The 17,835-nt window shown below is 36.7% G+C and overlaps 2 protein-coding genes across 2 annotated transcripts; both read right to left on the bottom strand.

Moving 5' to 3' along the window:
- Positions 1 to 6,018: 6,018 nt before the first annotated feature.
- Rab8 lies at positions 6,019 to 9,428 on the bottom strand. Its single transcript, XM_064052074.1, has 4 exons — positions 9,225 to 9,428; positions 8,099 to 8,159; positions 7,704 to 8,049; positions 6,019 to 6,934 (listed from the first exon to the last, which is right to left on the bottom strand). The coding sequence occupies exons 1-4, from the start codon at positions 9,346 to 9,348 to the stop codon at positions 6,839 to 6,841; spliced, it is 627 nt and encodes a 208-aa protein (XP_063908144.1). The 5' UTR covers positions 9,349 to 9,428; the 3' UTR covers positions 6,019 to 6,838.
- Positions 9,429 to 9,492: 64 nt separating this feature from the next.
- Positions 9,493 to 17,646, bottom strand: LOC135125992 (probable tubulin polyglutamylase ttll-15). The gene is made up of 6 exons (XM_064051776.1): positions 17,472 to 17,646; positions 16,715 to 17,427; positions 14,792 to 15,049; positions 14,532 to 14,744; positions 14,268 to 14,481; positions 9,493 to 9,686 (listed from the first exon to the last, which is right to left on the bottom strand). The coding sequence occupies exons 1-6, from the start codon at positions 17,499 to 17,501 to the stop codon at positions 9,582 to 9,584; spliced, it is 1,533 nt and encodes a 510-aa protein (XP_063907846.1). The 5' UTR covers positions 17,502 to 17,646; the 3' UTR covers positions 9,493 to 9,581.
- Positions 17,647 to 17,835: the final 189 nt, after the last annotated feature.

The following is a 17,835-nucleotide window of genomic DNA, read 5'->3' as shown; positions in this document are numbered from 1 at the left end:
AGAAGGTTTCACATTTTAAAAAAAATACATTTGGGGCCCCCGAGAAGGTTTTACATTTTTAAAAAAGCCAGTTGGGAGCCCCGAGAAGGTTTCACATTAAAAAAAAACGACATTTGGGGCCCTGGAGGTTTTACATTTTTAGAAAAGAACCGTTGGGACTCCCGAGAAGGTTTCACATTCTTAAAGAAAAAGACATTTGGGGCCCCCGAGAAGGTTTCACATTCTTAAAGAAAAAGACATTTGGGGCCCCCGAGAAGGTTTCACATTCTTAAAAAAAAAAAAATACATTTGGGGCCCCCGAGAAGGTTTTACATTTTTAAAAAAGCCAGTTGGGACCCCCGAGAAGGTTTCACATTTTTAAAAAAATACATTTGGAGCCCCCGAGAAGGTTTTACATTTTTAAAAAAGCCAGTTCGGACCCCGGAGGTTTCACAATTAAAAAAAAAAAAAAAACGACATTTGGGGCCCTGGAGAAGGTTTTACATTTTTAGAAAAGAACCGTTGGGACTCCCGAGAAGGTTTCACATTCTTAAAGAAAAAGACATTTGGGGCCCCCGAGAAGGTTTCACATTCTTAAAAAAGTACATTTGGGGCCCCGGAGAAGGTTTTTCAATTTTAAAAAAGCCAGTTGGGACTCCCGAGAAGGTTTCACATTTAAAAAAAAATACATTTGGGGCCCCCGAGAAGGTATTACATTTTTAAAAAAGCCAGTTGGGACCCCCGAGAAGGTTTCACATTAAAAAAAAAACGACATTTGGGGCCCTGGAGGTTTTACATTTAAAAAAATATATACATTTGGGGCCCCCGAGAAGGTTTTACATTTTTAAAAAAGCCAGTTGGGGCCCCCGAGAAGGTTTCACATTAAAAAAAAACGACATTTGGGGCCCTGGAGAAGGTTTCACATTTTTAGAAAAGAACCGTTGGGACTCCCGAGGTTTCACATTCTTAAAGAAAAAGACATTTGAGGCCCCCGAGAAGGTTTCACATTCTTCAAAAAAAAAATACATTTGGGGCCCCCGAGAAGGTTTTACATTTTTAAAAAAGCCAGTTGGGACCCCCGAGAAGGTTTCACATTAAAAAAAAAATACATTTGGGGCCCCCGAGAAGGTTTTACATTTTTAAAAAAGCCAGTTGGGAGCCCCGAGGTTTCACATTAAAAAAAAAACGACATTTGGGGCCCTGGAGGTTTTACATTTTTAGAAAAGAACCGTTGGGACTCCCGAGAAGGTTTCACATTCTTAAAGAAAAAGACATTTTGGGGCCCCCGAGAAGGTTTTACATTTTTAAAAAAGCCAGTTGGGAGCCCCGAGAAGGTTTCACATTAAAAAAAAACGACATTTGGGGCCCTGGAGGTTTTACATTTTTAGAAAAGAACCGTTGGGACTCCCGAGAAGGTTTCACATTCTTTAAGAAAAAGACATTTTGGGGCCCCCGAGAAGGTTTTACATTTTTAAAAAAGCCAGTTGGGACCCCCGAGAAGGTTTCACATTTTTAAAAAAATACATTTGGAGCCCCCGAGAAGGTTTTACATTTTTAAAAAAGCCAGTTCGGACCCCGGAGGTTTCACAATTAAAAAAAAAAAAAAAACGACATTTGGGGCCCTGGAGAAGGTTTTACATTTTTAGAAAAGAACCGTTGGGACTCCCGAGAAGGTTTCACATTCTTAAAGAAAAAGGCATTTGGGGCCCCCGAGAAGGTTTCACATTCTTAAAAAAGTACATTTGGGGCCCCGGAGAAGGTTTTTCAATTTTAAAAAAGCCAGTTGGGACTCCCGAGAAGGTTTCACATTTAAAAAAAAATACATTTGGGGCCCCCGAGAAGGTATTACATTTTTAAAAAAGCCAGTTGGGACCCCCGAGAAGGTTTCACATTAAAAAAAAAACGACATTTGGGGCCCTGGAGGTTTTACATTTAAAAAAATATATACATTTGGGGCCCCCGAGAAGGTTTTACATTTTTAAAAAAGCCAGTTGGGGCCCCCGAGAAGGTTTCACATTAAAAAAAAACGACATTTGGGGCCCTGGAGAAGGTTTCACATTTTTAGAAAAGAACCGTTGGGACTCCCGAGGTTTCACATTCTTAAAGAAAAAGACATTTGAGGCCCCCGAGAAGGTTTCACATTCTTCAAAAAAAAAATACATTTGGGGCCCCCGAGAAGGTTTTACATTTTTAAAAAAGCCAGTTGGGACCCCCGAGAAGGTTTCACATTAAAAAAAAAACGACATTTGGGGCCCTGGAGGTTTTACATTTTTAGAAAAGAACCGTTGGGACTCCCGAGAAGGTTTCACATTCTTAAAGAAAAAGACATTTGGGGCCCCCGAGAAGGTTTCACATTCTTAAAAAAAAAAATACATTTGGGGCCCCCGAGAAGGTTTCACATTCTTAAAAAAAAAAAAAATACATTTGCGCCCCCGAGAAGGTATTACATTTTTAAAAAAGCTAGTTGGGACCCCCGAGAAGGTTTCACATTAAAAAAAAACGACATTTGGGGCCCTGGAGGTTTTACATTTAAAAAAATATATACATTTGGGGCCCCCGAGAAGGTTTCACATTTTTAAAAAAGCCAGTTGGGACCCCCGAGGTTTCACATTTTTAAAAGAGACATTTGGGGTCCCCGAGGTTTCACATTCTTAAAAAAATACATTTGGGGCCCCCGAGAAGGTTTTACATTTTTAAAAAAGCCAGTTCGGACCCCGGAGGTTTCACAATTAAAAAAAAAAAAAAACGACATTTGGGGCCCTGGAGAAGGTTTTACATTTTTAGAAAAGAACCGTTGGGACTCCCGAGAAGGTTTCACATTCTTAAAGAAAAAGACATTTGGGGCCCCCGAGAAGGTTTCACATTCTTAAAAAAGTACATTTGGGGCCCCGGAGAAGGTTTTTCAATTTTAAAAAAGCCAGTTGGGACTCCCGAGAAGGTTTCACATTTAAAAAAAAATACATTTGGGGCCCCCGAGAAGGTATTACATTTTTAAAAAAGCCAGTTGGGACCCCCGAGAAGGTTTCACATTAAAAAAAAAACGACATTTGGGGCCCTGGAGGTTTTACATTTAAAAAAATATATACATTTGGGGCCCCCGAGAAGGTTTTACATTTTTAAAAAAGCCAGTTGGGGCCCCCGAGAAGGTTTCACATTAAAAAAAAACGACATTTGGGGCCCTGGAGAAGGTTTCACATTTTTAGAAAAGAACCGTTGGGACTCCCGAGGTTTCACATTCTTAAAGAAAAAGACATTTGAGGCCCCCGAGAAGGTTTCACATTCTTCAAAAAAAAAATACATTTGGGGCCCCCGAGAAGGTTTTACATTTTTAAAAAAGCCAGTTGGGACCCCCGAGAAGGTTTCACATTAAAAAAAAAATACATTTGGGGCCCCCGAGAAGGTTTTACATTTTTAAAAAAGCCAGTTGGGAGCCCCGAGGTTTCACATTAAAAAAAAAACGACATTTGGGGCCCTGGAGGTTTTACATTTTTAGAAAAGAACCGTTGGGACTCCCGAGAAGGTTTCACATTCTTAAAGAAAAAGACATTTTGGGGCCCCCGAGAAGGTTTTACATTTTTAAAAAAGCCAGTTGGGAGCCCCGAGAAGGTTTCACATTAAAAAAAAACGACATTTGGGGCCCTGGAGGTTTTACATTTTTAGAAAAGAACCGTTGGGACTCCCGAGAAGGTTTCACATTCTTAAAGAAAAAGACATTTGGGGCCCCCGAGAAGGTTTCACATTCTTAAAAAAAAAAATACATTTGGGGCCCCCGAGAAGGTTTCACATTCTTAAAAAAAAAAAAAATACATTTGGGGCCCCCGAGAAGGTATTACATTTTTAAAAAAGCTAGTTGGGACCCCCGAGAAGGTTTCACATTAAAAAAAAACGACATTTGGGGCCCTGGAGGTTTTACATTTAAAAAAATATATACATTTGGGGCCCCCGAGAAGGTTTCACATTTTAAAAAAAATACATTTGGGGCCCCCGAGAAGGTTTTACATTTTTAAAAAAGCCAGTTGGGAGCCCCGAGAAGGTTTCACATTAAAAAAAAACGACATTTGGGGCCCTGGAGGTTTTACATTTTTAGAAAAGAACCGTTGGGACTCCCGAGAAGGTTTCACATTCTTAAAGAAAAAGACATTTGGGGCCCCCGAGAAGGTTTCACATTCTTAAAGAAAAAGACATTTGGGGCCCCCGAGAAGGTTTCACATTCTTAAAAAAAAAAAAAATACATTTGGGGCCCCCGAGAAGGTTTTACATTTTTAAAAAAGCCAGTTGGGACCCCCGAGAAGGTTTCACATTTTTAAAAAAATTCATTTGGAGCCCCCGAGAAGGTTTTTCAATTTTAAAAAAGCCAGTTGGGACTCCTGAGAAGGTTTCACATTTAAAAAAAATACATTTGGGGCCCCCCATAAGGTTTTACATTTTTAAAAAAGCCAATTGGAACCCCCGAAAAGGTTTCACATTTTTAAAAGAGACACTTGGGATCCCCGAGTAGGTTTCACATTAAAAAAAAACGACATTTGGGGCCCCCGAGAAGGTGTCACATTAAAGAAACACATTTGGCCCCCCGAGGTTTTACATTTTTAAAACGACAATTGAGACCTCTGAGGTTTCACATTCCTAAAAAACACATTTGGGGCCCCAGAGAAGGTTTTGCATTTTTAAAAAAGACAATTGGGGCCTCTGAGAAGGTTTCACACTCTTAAAAAATAGATTTAGGGCACCCGAGGAGATTTCACATTTAAAAAAAGACATTTGGCGCCTCGAGGTTTCACAATAAAAAAAAGATATTTATAGCAGAGGTTTTACATTTTTATAAAGACAATTGGGACCTCTGAGGTTTCACATTCCTAAAAAACACATTTGGGGCCCTCGAGAAGATTTTACATATATAAAAAAAACAATTGGGACTACCGAGGTTTCACATTCCTAAAAAAATTTGTCGAAAGTTGTTTCGACAGAACTTCCCTCGCTTCTGAAGTATCTACAACGAAAAATTTTGAGATGACATCATCAATTTATTGGGGGGAATAAACAGACAAGTTTAAAACGTCTGCAAGGTTTCAAAGTATTCAGTTTTTGCAATTCTTGGTTTATTCAATAAAATAAATTGACTTGAGTCATTAATTTTTTTGCGTCACTCTGTATAGTCAAATCTAAAAAATATCAATGCAATGATCAATTATAAGTATCGACTGATATTTTTTGAGGTTGATATACAGATACATTTTATTTGCTTACAATAACTTCAAAACGTTTGCAAGATTTCAAAGTATTTGGTTTTGCAATTCTTGATTTAATCAAAAAAATAAACTGACTGATGAGTCATTAATTTTGAGACGCCTGTATAAGCAAATCTAAAAAAAGTAATGCAGTGATAAATCACAATATTGAATGATCATATTTTGCACATTAAGATTTTGAAATGACGTTATCAATTTTTTCGGGGGGATGAGCAAATACATTTTGATCAAAAATTTACCACGATTTTTTTCTCAGAGGGTATGTAATTTGCCATAATAAGTCGTATCTTAGCAAATAGTAGCCCCGCCCACCCGCCCCCTTTTTTTTTCAGAGGATATGTCATCTGCCAAAATAAACTTATCTTAGCAAGTACTGGCCCCGTTCACCCGTCCACTATTTTCTTGAAAGGTATGACATTTGCCAAGATAAGATTGATTTTGGCAAAAATTTACCAAGCTTACGATAACTTTAAAACATCCCCAAGATTTCAAATCATTCGGTCTTGCAGTTCCTGATTAAATTAATAAAACAAATTCATGCATTCATTCATTTTTTTGAGTCACCTGTATATGCAAAGGAATGATAAATTGCAAGGACAGACTCATCAAAAGAAAGTAAAAAATTTGCCGCTCTTCAATCTCTGCTGCTGAAAGTTGGGTTATAATTGACATTTGTGACACATAATGAATAGACATCAATCATAACGAAGCGGCAAATTCGCGCGGTGTTAAAAGCCAACTTGATGTATGACTTTTGGTAGTCACGTTGAGTGTATAATAAGAGAAACACCGATAAGATTTCCATCACTTTTATTTACTTAGTGTAATCTCTAAACCTATAGGGCGATAATTTTAAACAATTTGTGAAATGTAAATATACAAACATACAAAATCTAGTCTTCCTTTAATATCTTTGTTTGTCCACTTTTGCAACTAAGGTGTTTTTGGATGTAGATGAATCGCGCCCTGTCGAATTTCTAAATAATACTTGAAAAATATCAAAATCTGTACACAAGAAACTTTGCTTGTTCGGGCTAGCGGAGTAAAACAAATTCAGACACAACTGGTAAAAAAATCACAACAAAGAATCGTAACAATATTCTTAATGCCAGTCGAAAGCAGTAATTGACTTTAGTAATGGGACGTCCGGACTGCCACCAAGAATACAATTGTCTTTAATTTAATGTGCACACGTATAAATATACCTATAAATTATCTAAAAAAAATACAACGGTAAAAAAATAATTACCCTTAATCACATAAGTATTATCAGTCGCCGACATACCGTCCGGTGCTCTGTGAGGGAAAGCGGGGCCTTCGAACGAAACAACGAAAAACCGAAAAGTGCTCGAATCAACGGAAAGTTGGTCCCTTTCGCCTGCTTTCTTTGCTCTATTTTCGATCAAAAAATAACGTACAGGTGTCACAGGACACAGGACGACATGTCGCGCCGACTATCTTACACACCACACCACAACCTGACGACCTCCGGTTTCGAAGCCTCCCCCCGCGCAAGAACGTCTCCTGTCCGTCAGGAAATGAAAAGAACCGACTCTCCCATAAGGCTGTGATGTGAACGATTAGTATAAGGGCGTTTAAACTCCGCCGATTGGTCAGAGCAGGCTGCACCGGGACAACCAGTTCGTGGGCTTTCGTTGTGGTTCTGAGGCCTTGAGTTGGTGGCCGCCTTTGGGGGGATTGCTGGCCTCCTAGACGCACACACGCACATGGTTAGCCGGCACTTCAAGGGGGCTCAAGCGGGGGTTAAACCGGTGACGCGCACGCGCTTTTTCCTCAACCCCAAAAATACAATTTAACAATTTTCAAAAATAAATTTCACGTCGGGAAAAAACGCCCACCGCCACAAGCCATATTTTTTCATGCAAGCACCTCAACGACGTCATTGTTTAAAGTGATTAAAAGTTTGATAGCGACACAAAAAATCTCATTTACTTTTAAGTGCTCCAGTCGTCAACTAAATGGTGGAATTGACATAAATAACTTAATGTTTGAACCGTGAAACGATTATTATTCATTCGTTAGTACGAAGCATGACTACAACATGCCCACGCTTGATCATCATACCAGACTTATCAATTACCGTTTAATCGGTTTTTCCGCTTCGTTTTGATTATGAACACAGAAAAAACAGAATTCAAATCGCATGCAACAGCGGAGCGGAAGTGGTTGCCAAAGTCGCATTCTTTCCTCAACCCAGCGTCATGCTTCCACAAACACCCTGTATCACACGACGAATCGCGAATTTAAACCTCCGTCCGCTCCGCGCAAAAGCACGTTTTCAAGCGCATGCTTATCCCAACAAAAAAAACTATTTACCTTCTGCCAATTAAAGGGTGCAAGAAAAAAGGAAACACATTAATTAATAATTAGTCTCGAAATATTTGCTTCACTTTTCGCGCGACCGTAGAAAAAAAATCGCGCGCACGAAAAGTGAAACGAGTTCGCCGCTCTACTCACCAGCTTCTTCTCCATTTTCGCTTTTATGTCCCTGGCTAGCGTGAAGAAGGCCTCTTCGACCCGTATGCTGGCTTTCGCGCTCGTTTCTATGAACTTAATACCGTATTCGATGGCCAACTGTTCGCCCCGTTCTTTCGACACTTGTCTTTTCTCTTCTAGTTCGCACTTGTTACCCAACAACATTTTTTCTACGTCCGCCGAGGCGTTCTCTTCGATGTTTCTGATCCAGTTTTTGATGTTTTCGAAACTTTTTTCGTTTGTTATGTCGTAGACGAGCATGATGCCCATGGCTCCTCGGTAGTACGCCGTCGTGATCGTCCTGAAACGCTCCTGACCTGCTGTGTCCCTGTGGAAGGCAGCGTTGACGAAACGTCGCGAGTTTAAAAGGGACTTACCATATCTGTAGTTTTATTTTTTTGCCGTCGAGGTCTATCGTCCTGATTTTAAAATCGATACCTGCGACGAGAATAATTTTGTTAGTGGGGTGTAGGTTGGTAGTCGTTGATGTATAAATTAAATAAGTTGGGAGCTGACGGAACCTTGAAGGACGCCATAACCTATGACATCAGATGCCAGTTGTGTTACCTGAGTAATTTTCTAATTTTTTAACTTACTATTTCCTGTACATGTCATTTTTTAGCACTAGCTTAATTAGTTAATCAACTATTGAGAGCAGAGTTGTTATTTGAAAATTATATCATTGACCTCATAACCTTGACAGTTGACTATTTTCAGGTTTTTTGAAATCATAGATCAAAGTGATTTTTCGATTTGTTCTCATTTTAGAGTAAAATGAACGCAAGGTTGAAGCTAATGGCAATTTAAAGTACAAAAAAACGCACTTTGTACCTGTCTTCGGGTTTTATTTAAAATATTTTCGTCTATCATGGTAGGCATTGACTTGTGCCGCCTTGTCGACACCAGGGACGGTAACTAAATTGTCGAACAGTACAAGCCGCCTGCGACCTGTAGTAATAGCCACTATAAAGATAAGCCGAACAGCGAAGAACCGTAACTCGATGGCCAACTACCAGTTAGTGGTATTTCGTTTCAACATTGTTTACCCGCTTCAACAGTTAATAGCGGCCTCATTTAATTGCTGACACTCTTTAATTAATGCTGTCGCTTCTAGTCGCTCTTTCCCACCGGAAGTGGCCCCCAGTCCGGCGCATCTGACAGGTGTCAAAGGGCACGCGATCTAGTCGCCCCTGACAACGTGACGTTTGACACCTGTCAATCTCCCGCGACTGTCATCGTTGATGTCATCTCGTTCTTAATTAGCACATTAGTCACGATGTGGAAGCGCAAACGGCATTTTTGCCCACAATCGAATTACGGGCCGGAATAGAGGCGGCCGGAGCGAGCTATTTCGGCGTTAGGTGTGGTTAACGAACCGCCCGTCGCCTCGTCAAAAATCATTTTCAAACGTCGGCCCGATTTAGCAGCGGAAGGTTACGGTTAAAAAAAACGAGATTGTTAAAATTACGCCTGGAGGTTCGGTCAAAATAAATTCGCACTCACCGATCGTCGAAATGAACGTCGTGTTGAAGGCGTCCTCGGAAAAACGAAACAACACACAGGTTTTCCCTACGCCCGAGTCACCTATGAGTAACAATTTAAAAAGGTAATCGTATGTTTTTGCCATCTTTTGCCACACAAGACACTTTTGTTCTCCACCGGGACACTTTGCGATACGTCTTGACGAGAGACATCAGCAACCTGTCGACAAAGACACTAGGGAGTGAGAAAGTCCCTAGATGTGTATAATGGGTTGCATAAAACGCAGGCGCGCAGGAAATCGTTTATTGCTAACTTTTATGGTACAATTTATTACACGAAATGTAAAGATTCTTTCTTTTTGGATGGTGTTAGAAGTGATTAACACCACGTGGAGTCCAGCTGGCACTTGCCCAAGAACCACCGATAGTGCAGCTGGTTTTCGGCGGAGTATTCCTCCAAATTGACGTCGCTTCCGGGGTTTAACTGCAAAAATAAAACCACTCTCATTTTTATTTAATTAAAAGCGACATACTTATAGCATTGTTTAAGTATATTATAGTTGGACAACCTATACGGAGAATCACTTTCCTATGTAGAAAAGAATGAACATATATTTTACATCTCACTCGCTTCACTGTGAAGTGGCGGTACCTTACGAAAGGAGGTAAAAATAGTCTGTAAGCACGTGATGTCGATAAGGTAGTAAACGGACGTATTAGTCAGTACGTTGTACGGGGAGCAGTCACAAAATAAGCGAACGTACGTGTTGAAGACTACATATATGTAATATATTTATATGTAGTGCATACCTGTTTCATGTGTGTGGTAGCACGTATATTTGCACAAAAACAAATAAAGGTTAAGGTAATAAAAATTTAATATTATCGCAGTATATTGTCCATGAACACCACTACTTTAATTAATAATAATAAGTAACAAGTCATCTAATTTGCCTCCAGAATAACTATGGGTTATCATCAAATTATGAACACCAAATTAATTCAGTATGAACATCTTACGTATTTTTTTTATTAACAGTAGTCAAATCACTAAATACATATTATCTTTGAAACTAAAATGCATTTTATCACAAAATATTTACCACCATTTAAATATATACGATTTAGACATCAAGAAATGAATTTAAAATCGCAAAAATTAAATGTAGCAGACTTAAAACAGCCTTAAATGCGTCTTGTATGTACGTGCTCAATTCTAATATGGAAAAATTGTAAAATCGAGAAATCGAAACATAAAAAAAAAACTAATAATTTAGAAATTGAAAAGTTAAAATTGAGAAATCGAAAAACTGAAAAATCACAAAATTGAACGAAATATCCAAAAATTAGGAAATTAAAAAATTGAGAAACAAAAAAGTCAAAAAAGCAGAGTCGAAAAATCGCAAACTTAAAAAATCGAAAAATTGAAAAATCAAAAACCTGAATAATTGAAAAATTGAAAAACTGAAGAACTGAAAAATCGAGAAACCGAAAAATCTAGAAATTTAAAAATTAAAATATGGAAAAGTTGAAAAATTGAGAAATTGAAATATAAAACAATCGAAAAATTGAAAAGTTTAATGTATAAAAAACGAAAAACTGAAAACTCAAAAATAAAAAATCGAAAAATCTAGAGGTCGAAAAATCAAAGAATCGAAGTATTGAAAAATATCAAAACTGAAAGTAATATCCAAAAATGGAGAAGAATCAAAAAAATAAAAACTGGAAAATCTAAAATTTAAAAATCGAGAAATTGAACAATCGGTTAATTCAAAAATCGAAATATCGAACAATTGGAAAATCGAAAAATAAAAAAAAATTGAACAATAGAAAATTTAAATATTCCGAAAATTGGAAAACTAAAATATAGAAGAACTCAAAACTCAAAAAATCGAAAAAACTAATAATTTAGAAATTGAAAAGTTAAAATTGAGAAATCGAAAAACTGAAAAATCACAAAATTGAACGAAATATCCAAAAATTAGGAAATTAAAAAATTGAGAAACAGAAAAGTCAAAAAAGCAGTCGAAAAATCGCAAACTTAAAAAATCGAAAAATTGAAAAATCAAAAACCTGAATAATTGAAAAATTGAAGAACTGAAGAACTGAAAAATCGAGAAACCGAAAAATCTAGAAATTTAAAAATTAAAATATGGAAAAGTTGAAAAATTGAGAAATTGAAATATAAAACAATCGAAAAATTGAAAAGTTTAATATATAAAAAACGAAAAACTGAAAACTCAAAAATAAAAAATCGAAAAATCTAGAGGTCGAAAAATCAAAGAATCGAAGTATTGAAAAATATCAAAACTGAAAGTAATATCCAAAAATGGAGAAGAATCAAAAAAATAAAAACTGGAAAATCTAAAATTTAAAAATCGAGAAATCGAACAATCGGTTAATTAAAAAATCGAAATATCGAACAATTGGAAAATCGAAAATTTAAATATTCCGAAAATTGAAAAATTAAAATATAGAAGAACTGAAAACTCAAAAAATCGAAAAAACTAATAATTTAAAAATTGAAAAGTTAAAATTAAGAAATCGAAAAACTGAAAAATCACAAAATTGAACGAAATATCCAAAAATTAGGAAATTAAAAAATTGAGAAACAGAAAAGTCAAAAAAGCAGAGTCGAAAAATCGAAAACTTAAAAAATCAAAAACCTGAATAATCGAAAAATTGAAGAACTGAAGAACTGAAAAATCGAGAAACCGAAAAATCTAGAAATTTAAAAATTAAAATATGGAAAAGTTGAAAAATTGAGAAATTGAAATATAAAACAATCGAAAAATTGAAAAGTTTAATGTATAAAAAACGAAAAACTGAAAACCCAAAAATAAAAAATCGAAAAATCTAGAGGTCGAAAAATCAAAGAATCGAAGTATTGAAAAATATCAAAACTGAAAGTAATATCCAAAAATGGAGAAGAATCAAAAAAATAAAAATTGGAAAGAAGAATTGAAAAATCTAAAGTTTAACAATAAATTGAAAATCCAAAAAGTAAAAATCGAGAAATGGAAAATCCAAAAAGTAAAAATCGAGAAATGGAAAATCCAAAAAGTAAAAATCGAGAAATGGAAAATTTGAAGAATGGAAGAATTGGAGAAGCCCAAAATTGAAATATTGAAAAATTGAGACATTTAAAGTTGAAAAATCGAGAAATCGAAAAGCCTAAAAGTCTCAATAGCGTATTTATAAATCACAAGATTAGGACTATGCTATTTTTAAAATTTAAATAACATTATAAATTGGAAAATGTTCTTTTTTTTTCCAAAAATCTTGACGTTCAAGGTGAAAACTCAACACAGATGCATAAACCGTAAACGGAGGATATAGTATTGTAAAATTTGGAGATTGCGTCATTTCATTGTTGGTGACAAATTTTGGTGAGTGTTTTACCATTTGATAATACAATTTGAAATGTAAATTTTGTCATTCGGAAACATTATGTATTAAATCGTTAAGATGTTCAAGAACTTTGTTCACTTATTCGTTGTAAAGTCCAATGGTCCAAACGGGTTCGTTCTTCGTAGTGGATGTGTATCAGATCAACTCTAACGCATGTCGACTTATAAATAAATCGCTTAAAGCCGATATTGGCCTGAGTGTGGTTTGGTCTGTAGATCAAACAAGTTCTCAGGCGACGAAAAATTGCATGTGGAGGGAGACTTCGGATTACAAATCGTGCCAAGAAAGTAATAAATTTATATCGGTGTAAAATATTTGGGAGAGATGGATTTTCATTCAGATGGATTAAAATTATCATAATCACTATTGATATTAATTAACACAAAATGGCGCGCAAGTTATCAGTTGATTTCGTTAATAAATTCATAGAAACCTATATGAATGCCTTAGAAAATTAAAAAGTAAATTAAAAAGTAAAAAATACAATAACAAAAATTTTAAAATGCGATTTACGAAAAAATACTTGACCTGTGCAAAGAGGAAAATTTTGGAAACGCTGACAAATATTACATCTTAAAAAAATTAACACTTGAAGGAGTGTTTTCGAAATATAGTAAACATTTCAAACAATGTCTGTAACTTATTTTAATGTAAATTATATTCATGTGGTTGACAAAATCAGATGTAATTAATATCACATCTGATTTAATAATTTAATAGTAAGGTCAAAATCACACTAATGTGTGATTTTGACCTTATTCTAGATTTTATTACAGCAGAATGCCGTATCCTTTTTAAATTTTAAAAGTTACGGAAACTAGTTCAAGAAACAATTAGTTATCTCGTATTTTTGGAACAAAATCTACCAAAACGTCGGATTTCATCAATTGTTTTTCATAGAAACAAACAGTCTTCAAAGCAGCCTTTAACAACCCGGTATTACAAACATGCGTTTTTTTTTCTGTCTTGTAATTATTTGTAATGTCAACGCCGAAAGTTTATGTCATTCTATTATTTACTTTGAATATATATTTTCATTTTGTGTTAATATTTTTGTAACACCACGAATCAAAATTTTACGAAATCTTGTAAAACTAAACAATTATACCAGTTTAAAAACCCTTTTTAAAGTTTCTGTCAGTCTTCAGATATAGTCAAATAAAAATAGGCGTCAAATTCATTTAAATACAATTCTTTCGTATCACGTTACAACGCGTTGCTTCATATTTTTTATGTCAAGTATATTTTCATATTTTGTATATATATGTCTATACACATTACTCCTTACGGAACAATGTTAATTATGGATTTATGGATAACTCCTCGTATAAGAGCAGAGTGAAGGGTGTTTGCCTTTGCTAATGTTTGATGGCGCCATCTGAAGTAGAGTAAAATAAACCTAATACGTTCGCTTACTGTAGTGAAAATGCGCGTTGACTAAAAATTTGTCCCACGCCCCCTGGATTCCTTGTCCTAAAGCTCACTATTTAGGTGAAGTAAAATTTGTATTAGGTTGTCCAACTATAATATACTTAAACAATGCTTATAGTTTAATGTTCAAGCTAAAAGGAACAATCGATTTTACTGAAAATTACATTTAACTCCAATAAAACTTTGTGTTTCATTAATTACATTGGATTACCTTATCACTTACCTGGCTAGGGGGAAATATCCTCTTGCACTCCCCCCGATTAACGTGCTCCTTGTACGCCCTCACCAAATCCTCCCGAGTCTCCCACGACAAGCACGGCCTACACAGCTGACAAACCGGCGAAACGCAGCTACTCTTGCACACCACACTGCTGCACTCCTTGGGGAACGTCGCCAGCTGCTTATCAGAAACAATCATGTCCTCCTCTGACTGCAATCTGCAAACAATTTTGTGTTGGCAGTTCTGAATTATTGGTCGCAAAATTACCTGACGGCGAGAGAGTCCTTGCGGACGCGCTCCCCCAGCCCCAGCAACCCCATCATGTTGTACAAGACCTGCTCGTACAGCAGCTGGTTGGGGGGGTAGTGCGCCGACGACAAGTTGGGGCTCATGTTGGCCTCCAGCAGGTACACGTTCAGGTCTTCGTCGACGACGAAGTCGATGCGCATCATCTCGAAGAAGTTATGCTTGGACTTGAACCTGCAAACTTTGGGGGATTACAAAATGGGGGCGGGGTGGGGGGTTACTTGTTGACAACGTCGACGATTCGGGGCTCTTTGGCGAGGGCGAGGGTGCGGATGGCGTCTTCGATTTGGTCCCACATTTTTTGGGGGTTTTGGCCCTTGGAGCGCAGGAAGGCGTTGAGGCTTTCGCGCATGCCGAAGCCGAGGTCGTTGTAGTAGTAGTCGAGGGCGGGGATTTGCCAGATGGGGAGGTAGTCGTCGCCTACTACGTACTTGTCGAGGTTTTGGGGGTCGAAGGGGTAGTACTTGACCGGACAAAATCTAAAGTTTTGAAAGAGAGAAATTAAGTTGTTGGAGTGCAGGGGTTTGCACGCTAATTACACTAGTTTACAAATTTAAACTTTTTTTCGTATCCAAAAATAAAAAAAATATTTTCTACTTCTAAATTACTTACTGATAACAAATCCAAAAACGGATAATCCCTATCACGTCAGGTTTTTTCATAAATCCAAAATAATGAACTCTGCTTTTACCTTCTTGTTAGTGTTAAACTGATTCATGTTAATGCACCATTGTCGCATAAAAAATGTCTTCGAGATCGTGCAAAGTAAGTGCAAATCAGTTTTCTTACGTTTGTGTTAAAATTATAGTACCTAAGGCTGGAAGACCTGTTCAAATATGCTTAAAAAGAAGGTATCAAGGTTTTTGGGACGAAAATGTGTTATTGTTGGGCTATTATAAGGGAAACTGACAGTACTGCCAATAAAAGAAAGTGTTAATCATTTTTAATTTTCAGTCTTAATGTTGATAATATATACTGGGTGTTGCTTTTATTTAATACAACCCCTGTAACTTCTTTATTCTTAAAGATAAACCTATACTTCTTTGAGCAAATTTATATCATTTTAAAAAATCTTTGTGAGGCCAACCTCACATTTTTATTATCACTTCCCGTAGGAAAATCAAAAGCAACCAATTATTTTAAAATTAATAAGTACTTGTAAAATTTTAAATAAAACATTGATGACAATCTAGCTTGAAAAATTGACTCATGTTATTTATTTACGTAAATGATCTTTTAAAATGATACAAATTTGCTCAAAGAACTATATGTTCATATATATTTAAAAATAAAAAAAATACAAAAGTTGTATAAAAGAAAAGAAATACGGGGTATGTTTATATAAATATCTCAAAAACCTGACGTGATGGATTTTTTCTGCTTTCAGATTTGAATTTCCCGAACCCAAATCCTTTGGACTCAACTATTTTTGTCTTTGGATATAAAACCTTGTAAACTAGTGTCTACTGTGCTAGTGTTATCAACTAAGCTTATTTTGAAAATTTGAAAGTAATTGTGTACATTTGGTTTCAGGCACAGGCCATCCCAGCGAAACCCTGTGCCACCACTGGTGCCCCTTTAAATTAATTTTAAATTTTAAAAGAAAAGCAAATTCCAAATTTCAGATCAACAGTAAATTTTAGCTATGAGAGTAATCTTATATTCTTATCTTGTAATATAACTCTCTGAGTAAAGCGATACTGCTATGAACAGTTTTGTCGATACGTTTTTTAAGCAATTAGCCGATATAACTGATATTCCAACTCATTTCTGGTGAGATTTTATTAATTTTATCTTGACTACTTGCGAAGTTTTTTTTTAACTGCTTTTTGAATTGTTGGCATATCATAATAAATACTATATGTATTTCTAGTTTTAACAGGTGTATGTCAAATGAGGTTCGTGTACTAGCGTGAAAATCTTGAAAATTGTACATGTCTCTCAGTAAATAGTAGTAAGTAAATACTTGTCAGTTTCAACTATTTGCACCCCATTAAGTTTATATACTGGTTGTGATCCAAGTAAAATGATGATTTATACTAATGAAAACTTTCTCTAAAGGCCCCCTTATTTGAAATTAGTGCCCGGGCTGGGCCCCTCCAAAATAAAAGGCTGGTTACGTGCCTGTTTGGTTTAGTACTTGCCTTAAAAGCGCGTCTCCGTTGTAGATATAGACCCTAAGAGGATCCAAAGAGGTGATAATCGTGTAAATCCCTATATCAAACTTGTGCCCGCTCACTAACAACGGTCTATCGACAAACTCTTGCACAAAAGTCCCCTCTGAATCCAACTCAATATCCGACACATTCTTCACTTTTATATTTCTGTGGTCGTTGTTTTTCTGGACAAAACTGGCACTCGGGTGTGTCGTGGCGTATCTCAAAAACTCTTCTTTGTCTTCAGGTAGCCGGAACGCCGGTGGTATATATTTGAGTTTGCTGACCGCCAAATCCACCTTGTTTGTAATATAGCCACAACCAGGAAAATGATTAACCCTCTGATGCGGCCTCAGATTACTCAAAACCGGATACAATTTCCGAAACGGATAATCGTGGGCCCATAACAAATCCCAGTTCGTCGAATTCGGCTCGTTTTTGTATCCCAAACTGTCCAAAATCTTGAACACGTGCCTCAAGTACCCACTCTCGACGTTTCTGCCGTAAACCCAGTACGTCTTCAATCCTTCACCATTTATACCTTGCGCTTCTTCCAGTTTGTTGAAGCACGTTCTGCACTCGTCCGCTGCTATTATCAATATCGTAATTATGGAAACCACAGCGATTAGTACGGAGAGCCCGTAATATTTTTCATATTGGGACACGAAGGTCTGCACCGTCGTGGGACGTTCGGGTTGCTCCTAAAAATTGGGTAAAGTGGGTGAAAATAAGCGTCAGAACTCACCTCTTTTTGGGGTTTTGGGTTTTCGGACATCTTCACGACGCGCTGGAAATGTAGGTTTAACGGTATTCACACATGTTAACATTCTTAAAACGAGCATCTCGAGTGCGCTTGACTTTCTAGCCGTGACCTTGACTTAAGTCGACTTTCGCGTACGCTGCTAGCATAGCGCATGAATTAGGTATTCTGGGTTTCAGTTTTATCTGTTCAATTTATGGTTAAAATCAGAGTTTGGTGTAATTAAATACGAGCATACCATATGATCGAGAAAAAGTCGGCTGCGTTTTATTGTAACAAAATTATGTTGGTAATTGTAACGCGTTCTGACAGTTACGGTTTAACAAAGTCTGTAAACTAGAGTAATGTC

Source organism: Zophobas morio, unplaced genomic scaffold (assembly GCF_036711695.1).
Source record: "Zophobas morio isolate AGI-343-1 ecotype UQ-CSIRO unplaced genomic scaffold, CSIRO_AGI_Zmor_V1 ptg000010l, whole genome shotgun sequence".
Classification (NCBI taxonomy): Eukaryota; Metazoa; Arthropoda; class Insecta; order Coleoptera; family Tenebrionidae; genus Zophobas; species Zophobas morio.
Note: the sequence above shows the minus strand (reverse complement) of the source record. Positions and strands in the feature narration are given on the sequence as shown.

Bases quoted from the DNA above. Each gene is read 5' to 3' on its own strand.
- Rab8 (XM_064052074.1), bottom strand. From the start codon at position 9,348: ATGGCAAAAACATACGATTACCTTTTTAAATTGTTACTCATAGGTGAC. The intron at 8,160-9,224 runs GTGAGTGCGAAT...TTCTCGTCGCAG, and splicing joins GACGTTCATTTCGACGATCG to GTATCGATTTTAAAATCAGG. The intron at 8,050-8,098 runs GTAAGTCCCTTT...TGCCTTCCACAG, and splicing joins AAAATAAAACTACAGATATG to GGACACAGCAGGTCAGGAGC.
- LOC135125992 (XM_064051776.1), bottom strand. From the start codon at position 17,501: ATGTCCGAAAACCCAAAACCCCAAAAAGAG. The intron at 17,428-17,471 runs GTGAGTTCTGAC...CCCAATTTTTAG, and splicing joins ACCCAAAACCCCAAAAAGAG to GAGCAACCCGAACGTCCCAC. The intron at 15,050-16,714 runs GCAAGTACTAAA...TCAAAACTTTAG, and splicing joins AACGGAGACGCGCTTTTAAG to ATTTTGTCCGGTCAAGTACT.